General features: G+C 36.4%; 1 protein-coding gene across 1 annotated transcript in view; it reads right to left on the reverse strand.

Moving 5' to 3' along the window:
- Nucleotides 1-374: 374 nt before the first annotated feature.
- The window catches only part of LOC109372731 (C-type lectin domain family 4 member D-like), a 15,150-nt gene continuing 7,922 nt past the window's right edge, over nt 375-7,602 (reverse strand). Inside the window, exons 2-3 of the mRNA XM_019626157.1 lie at nt 3,184-3,276; nt 375-550 (exon numbers count right to left, since the gene is read on the reverse strand). Coding sequence (XP_019481702.1) covers nt 375-550; nt 3,184-3,276 — 269 coding nt within the window. The remainder of the gene's footprint in view (nt 551-3,183; nt 3,277-7,602) is intronic.

Here is a 7,602-nt window from a genome sequence, read left to right on the forward strand (position 1 = left end):
GTTTCCATAACAAAGCCTTTTGCAGGACATTTTAACTGAAGGGGGCAAAAAAGTATGGTAAAACTCTCAAACATTTTCTTATTCTCCCAAATGAGACTTTATAAATTCCAGAAAAATAAGAGATAAAGATGCTTCAGTAAAGCTATATATTCTAGAAGGAAACAGTCCTTATGATATCTCTGAATCAAAGGAAATGAAATTAAGTTAATATTATTAGATGCCAAAAATGCCCCATAAATGTGTTGTTATATCCTTCAGTTATTCAACTGGTTACAGTTATGAGAAATAATTCTCTCAATTTACTGATATTCATTCTTGTGCCATATTCTCATTTTATGTTATTTTAATCTCTCCTGGTTTATTGATGATATAGTTTAAACCAGATTATGAATTTGAATGGAAATGGAAATGAGAAAATTTCTCTTATGCTCCCTGCGATCTGTACCTTTCAGTTCTGATTTTTCTCTGATGCATATCAGCTTTTTGTAATGCCCTGGTAACTTGAACACTGACGTGCTTCTCTTACAGTGTAGAAAGTTGTGATGAGTCACTGTCAAGGAGGGAGAAAAGTTAGTTTCCTTTCCTATATAACTGCTTAATTAGAGGAATAGAGCTGATTGCTCTAACCTCTCTCATACCCTAATAGTAATCTCCACCCGCCCTCCCAAGCCACACACACACACTCTCTTTTCTTCTTATGCAGTTCCTTTATTGCAATTTCAGGTGAATTGGTTGAAAAGAATTGTTGAAAATTAATATTTTATCATATTGTGCATTTTGTGCTTTATGTGGGTAGTTTCACAAATGTTTATGTGCAAGTATTTCTTTTTTTTTTAACTTTATTGGGGAACAGTGTGTTTTTCCCAGGACCCATCAGCTCCAAGTCAAGTTGTTGTCCTTTAATCTAGTTGTGGGGGGCGCAGCCCATCACCCCAAGCGGGAATCAAACCAGCAACCTTGTTGTTAAGAGCATGTGCTCTAACCAACTGAGCCATCCGGCCATCCACCAGCCGGTCAGTGGCAGCTCAGCTCAACTTGTCCTTAATCTAGTTGCGGAGGGTGCAGCTCACTGACCCACGTAGGAATCGAACTGGCAACCCTGTTGCTCAGAGCTCGCATTGTAACCAATTGAGCCACCCGGCCGCCCTGCATGTGCTTTGAAGCATACTTTTCTGTCATAATTTGTGTTAGCATAGAGATTTTTGGTGAACACTTTCTGCAAAGTTTTATGAGCCTTATACATTTATTTATCTTCTAAATATTTTTACTTTGAAATATAACCAAATGTAAAGAATTAAAAAACATAAGTTATCAAATTATTGTAAAGTGAACACTCCAGGTAACAACTACCCAGCTCAAAAAACACAACATTACCAACACTCCAGGTAGCCTTCACATCCAAATGCAACCCATCTCCTCTCTCTTAAAGGTAATCATGCCATAGCTTTTAAAGTAATCACTTCGTGCTTTGCTTCACAATTTTACCATTTAATAACATATCCCTAAACCATATAGGTCAGATTTGTCTGCTTTTGAACTTTATAAAATGGAATACTACAATATGTCTTCTTTTCGATCTGTGTTCCACTTAGCATTATCTGTTGTTACATGCAAATTTAAATTATCCATTTGCATTGCTGTAAAATGATCTGTTGTCTTAATGCTCTAAAATGTATTTATCTATTTTTCTTCTGGTAGTTATTTACATTGTTTCCAGTGTTTGCCTATTGTGAGCCATGCTGCTGTCAGCATTTTTGACCATGCATCTTAGAGCACATAAGCATGCATTTCTGCAGGGCATATGCCTAGGAGTGGAATTGCTATATTAGGCTATACATATTATCATCTGTGATAGTGGCAACTTTCCCAAAGTGGGCATACCGATTTATACTCCTACCAGCAATAATTTATTAGAGGTCCAGTTGCTCCACAGTATTATCAATATCTGGTAGTGCCACACTTTTAAATTATTGCCATTATTGTATGTTAGCAATGGTATCTCATTGTGACTTGAATTTGCATTTCCCTCAAAACTAATGGTTGAGGGTTTTTTTATGTTTATTGGACATTTCTTTTTTTTTTTCTATAGTGCCTCTTCAAGACTTTGCCCATTTTTCTGTTGTATGCTCAGGATTTTTCCTATTGATTTGAAATATTTGTTTATATATTCTGTACACTAATTATTAATTATATGCATTACAAACATCTTCTCCTATGGCTTTATGTTTCACTCAGTGATATTATTTGTTATACAGTAATTTTTACTTAAATGTAATATAATTTGTCAATATTTTATTTATTGTTTAGCACATTTTGTAACTTGTTTAAGAAATCATTTTCTGACTCAAGATCATGAAGATATTCTCCAATTATCTTCTAAAAAGTGCTATTAATTTGCTTTTCACATTTTGGCCAATTATGCATCTTAGGTTGGTTTTCTTGCATGATATGAGACAGGAGAGCAATTTCTTTTTTTTTTTAGCTGAACCATCCTGCCACCTCTTGGCAGCTCAGCTCAGGCCAGGACGTGAACCGCTGTTGCTGAGTGCTCACACTCTTGAGTGAACTCTTAACCAACTGAGCCACTCGGCCAGCCCAGCAATTTCATTTTTTAATTATGGATAACTAATTATCTCTACACCATTAATTGAACAAAACTGCCCTTTCCCTATAGCTCTGTAATATTCCCTTCTGTTTTACATAAAGAGTTTATATATGCGGGATCTGTAACTAAGTTCTCTATTCTTTTCCTCTGGTCTATTTGCCTATACTTGCATCTGTATTATATTATTTTAATTATAATAACATTATAGAGGGTCTTGATATCAGAAACAACAGGTCTTCCAACTAAAGCCAGACTGCAGTCCATCTGAAAGTTGGTTTTTTGCATAAGAGGCAACCTTTTATAATCCTAGTCCAAAATAGGGGATGATTTACTACAGTCACCAACCTTCACATGTATAGAAAAGGGTCTAAGTTCCATCTTTCATTCCCTGGCACAAAGCAGCACCATTAAAGAATAGCAGGTCGAGTATATAGCCCTGAATTTTAAATCCAAGACTCTGAAGATATTATAGATTGATATGTTGGGGGAAATCAAGATAACAAAAGGTTTAGAGCAATTTTATGAAATTTGTTTGGGAAAATAATTCAAGGTGAGCTCCACTTTTGCTAATAACTTACCCAAACTACTTGCAATAAAGCAGGCACCAAGAAGTAAGATGAAAACAATAGCAATGGCCCAAGGCATCATCTGGAAATAGGGGCCTCCTTCTACTAGGACAAAAAGGAAGACAAATAGGTTATCTGCTTCTCAGCCACAAGAGCTGGGGAAGCTAATTCTACCTAGGAGCAGGCTAAAGATGAGATCGTCCAAAATATTTTAGCTCTAAAGGAGGGCCTAAAGGGTATATTTCTGTGGGTAAAAGAATATATTCAGAAATATTTGAGTGAACAGCAACCTTACCTATTCTGCTGAGACTATACAGTTGCCAATATAAAACACAACACAAAAGAAGAAATATTTTCAGAGCTGAGGTTTCCTTTGATTCACTTTGGGAGATCAAACAAAGAAAAAAAGGAAATTGAGAAAGCAACACCCAAAAACAGTTAGCAGAAACTTCCATAAATATGTTGAGATCACTAGATCAGTGTGTTATGTCAAATTATCCAATTTGTTTTTATTCATTCAAACAAAAAAATTAGCAATACCCTAAAAAAACAATCACTATACCTAATAAAATTTTAGTACGTCTATTTAGTACTGTCTGCTGCCAAGGTTCCAGCGCAGATGGAAGACAAAGGGGTCCTCATGCTTTCTGTCTCTCTGATTATGGCAATCAAGACTGAATGGGGGAATACAGGGAAAAAAACATGGAGAGAGTTTTTGCAACTCAGAAATAACTTTGTAAACTGTGAAAAGCCTGTTTTACTACAAAGAAGAATCTTAAATACAAGTTTACAAGTGAAAAAAACTAATACACATACCTTCATCTTTCTCTTTTCCTGAATATTATATTTTGACCAATGAGCAAAAGCTTTTAATGTGCACAGTGTAGATACAGTGTATGTAAAGACACAAAAACCTTTGTTTTTGAGTTGACAAAGTCGTGGTTGAGCTGTTGATTAAATCCCAAAATTTTCATAGATGAAAGAAAATAGGTTTGTTAAGGCGAAGGAAATGAAAACGTGATATTTATGTGATAAAGACATCATCAGGGCCCCTGACTTCATTTACAGTACTGTCATGGACTGAATGTTTTTGTCCCCCTCACCCATGCTGGCACCCTGATCTCAGACTTACCAGCTTCCAGAACTGTGAGAAATAAATGTCTGTTGTCTAAGCAACCCAGTCTACAGAATTTTGTTATAGCAGCCCAAAATGACAAGGAAAAGTAGCTAGCAGTTTAGAGATCATTCTTAAATTTAAGCTTCCAGGATATGTCTCTTTCCCTATAGTCTCCCTTAAACTACAATATTACGTTTTTCTTTTCAGATTCCTTTCTCTTTCTCTTTTGGGTATCTATATAGATTTTTGCTTTGTTGTTACCATGAGGCTTACATAAAACATCTTATATTTAGAACAGCCGATTTTATGCTAATAACTGAAGTACAAACACATACTGGAGTGCAAGAAATATTTCAGCCTCAGACCTTAGGTCAAAATTTAGCAAAGAAACAGTTCTGCCCTTGGAGTTCTTGGATTCATCCTGATAGTATAACCTAAAAAATGATATAGAAAACAAACATAACAGGGAATTCCTGATGAAAAAACGAGAGCCAGGAAGGAGATAGAAATAAAAATTAATCACACAGTCACAAAAATTTAATAAGCATCTACTATGATGCTAAGCACTTTGTAGGTCTTGGGAATACAGCAGGGAACATTACTTTTCACTGATTCCACAATATACTTATTATTTGCCAGGGACTGTTCCACACTCTGGGGAAATGGCAATAGGCAAAATAGGTAAAAATTACTTGTCCTAGGATAACCTAGAAGATGAGTAGAAATTGTCCCACCACCTACCCCTAAATGAAAAGGGGTTTCTTTCAAATATGAGACTCGGTATTTTACAAGATATGTGTACTTTACAAGATATTTGTCTCATTCTTTGTTCTAAGATAATGTTATAAAAAGTTAATGCGTAAAAATGACAAACCAGTGCTCACAGACTCAAAATATTTTAAAGACCAGGCATCAAGAAAGGACCTTAATGATAGGAGTAATCCTCTCTTAACAAATCAGAATGGACACATGGGACTTATAAACAGGGAAGCATAATCTTAGAGCATTTCTTGGTCCAAAAGAGTCATGATCATGTGAAAGTTCATTGACTATAGTTAGCCTCTCTATAAAACATGAGCACTTGGTCATAGCTGTTGCACAAAATTAAACGTTAACCTTAACAAAGTAAAATTAAAAGTGTGGCTGACAAGAGATAGGAAGTAAAAGTGGGAAGAAAGGTGTAGGAGCAATCATTCTCATTTTAATAGAGATATAACAAAAAATAAACAAATAAAAATATTATTTAGAGTTGCAAAAGCAACAAATAAATTAATAACTCAAAATAATAATAATCATATAATTGTCAAAATTTGAAAGAGAAAAGGTGAAAATAGAGAGGAAAGTGAAAAAGAATAGGGGGGTGCCGGCTGAGTGGCTCAGTTGGTTAACAGCTTGCTCAAGAGTGCAAGCTCTGAGCAACAGGGTTGCAGGTTCGAGTCCCACATGGGCCTGAGCTGAGCTGCCACTGAGCTGCCAACAGATGGCAGGATGGCTCAGCTAAAAAAATAAATAAAATAAAATAAAAATAAATAAATAATAATAATAATGAAAAAGAATATGGGAGAAAGGAGTATTGGGTTGCAATGTTCAGAAAAAGAGATATAAGTATTATTTAGAGTCACAGGAAAAAAATCACCAGAACTTAAAAATAAAAAAGCTAAAACAATTTACCTCTGTACAGTAAGGTAGGGTAGGAAAGGATAAAGTGAGAAGCTGCTGCTTTTCATCATGAACGCGTTTGTACTATTTAAATTGTCATCTTGTACATATTTCATTTGACAATAGACCTTAGAGATTTGAGTTTGCATTCCTTTTTATCATTTCATACTACCAAATTGGCAAGAGTATAGAAATCAGTACATGTGATAAGAAAATTAAAACGGCAAAGCTAGCCCCTCTAAGTGCATTATAACACAGAACAAGAAGAGGAATACAACGTCCAGGAACATTTCTAACCCAGCCATGGTTAAAGATACTGTCAGTCTCTGAGGAAGTCAAACTCTGGGTCATGACTCAGTTGCAAGAGAATATTCAAGCCGTTGGTCTTGCTTGAAATCAGATAAGTAACAGTACTTGAGAGTCTTAATAATAGATGCTTTTAAGTACAGAGAACAGCCAAAGGAGTGGTTAGAAAGGGTAGGGATATCAATTGAGCAGTTTTCAGCACAGGGTCCAAAACCAGAGAGTCATGGACAGAAAAATTAATCTATCCAGAGAGCAGAAACCTAATCATATGGGTATATTTGGGGTAGTATGAGGATAGCATAAATAACTTAAAAATTCATAGACAATGCAAGTACCCTGCACTGTAGGTATCAGATTTAGCAGCAGCAAAATAAATGTCAGCCCTACAACTGAGAGGAGTTGACATCCTCCATGATTTCTCAGGTCGACTCAGAAATTGAGCTATGTTGAGTATGTAGGAGATTGACATTGGTGATTAAAGCTGAAAGAGGCTGGAGAAAGAAGTGGCCAACAAGTATGGATGCTTTGTAGACTGATCCCTAACAAGGTTGTCTTACATGTGGTCTCTAACTTATTATCCAGATCTTTTGTTGAGCCTGTAGTGTGGCCCCTACCTCCAACACCTCTTGGTTAAAAAAAAAAAAGTTAATACAAGTAACCCAACCAATACACCCGGGAGAATATGAGTACCAGGTGATGCTAGCTATAACCTTGGAGCATTATGAAAAACATACCTCTAGGGCCGGCCAAGTGGTGCATTGGTTAAGAGCTGGCCTGGGATACCAGAGTGCCCCGGTTCGGATCCCACATATGAGGGCCAGTGACGCTGCCCTCTACAGCTAAGATGCTGAACAACAGCTCAACCTGCAGCTGGGCTGCCGTGAGTCGCTTGCAATGGCGTAGGCTGCAGCCTCTGCGGCAGTGGATTGCCATGGGCTACCATGTGTAGCCAGAGGCCAGCGTGAGCAGCCGTTCAGAAGCCAGCGACTAATCTGCCTTACCTGGGAAGAGTGCAATGATGGTGCCAACTTGGGCCAGTGAAGCAACATCCTCCACAACTAGACTGAAGAAGGAAAGGACAGCAACTTGTCTGTTCCCCTTCCCCCAATTCCCTAGTGCTGTTCCCATCCCCCCAATTCCCCAATAAAATCTTTAAAACAAACAAACAAACAAACATACCTCTAAAAGCAATAATAGTTAATATTTGTCGATATGCCAGACACTGTTCTGAGCAGGAATTAACTTACTTAATCTTCACAAAATGAAGAAGTTCTAATATATATATATATATATATATATATATATATATATATATATATATATATATATATATATATATATATATATAT

Source organism: Hipposideros armiger, unplaced genomic scaffold (genome assembly GCF_001890085.2).
Source record: "Hipposideros armiger isolate ML-2016 unplaced genomic scaffold, ASM189008v1 scaffold_662, whole genome shotgun sequence".
Taxonomy (NCBI): domain Eukaryota; kingdom Metazoa; phylum Chordata; class Mammalia; order Chiroptera; family Hipposideridae; genus Hipposideros; species Hipposideros armiger.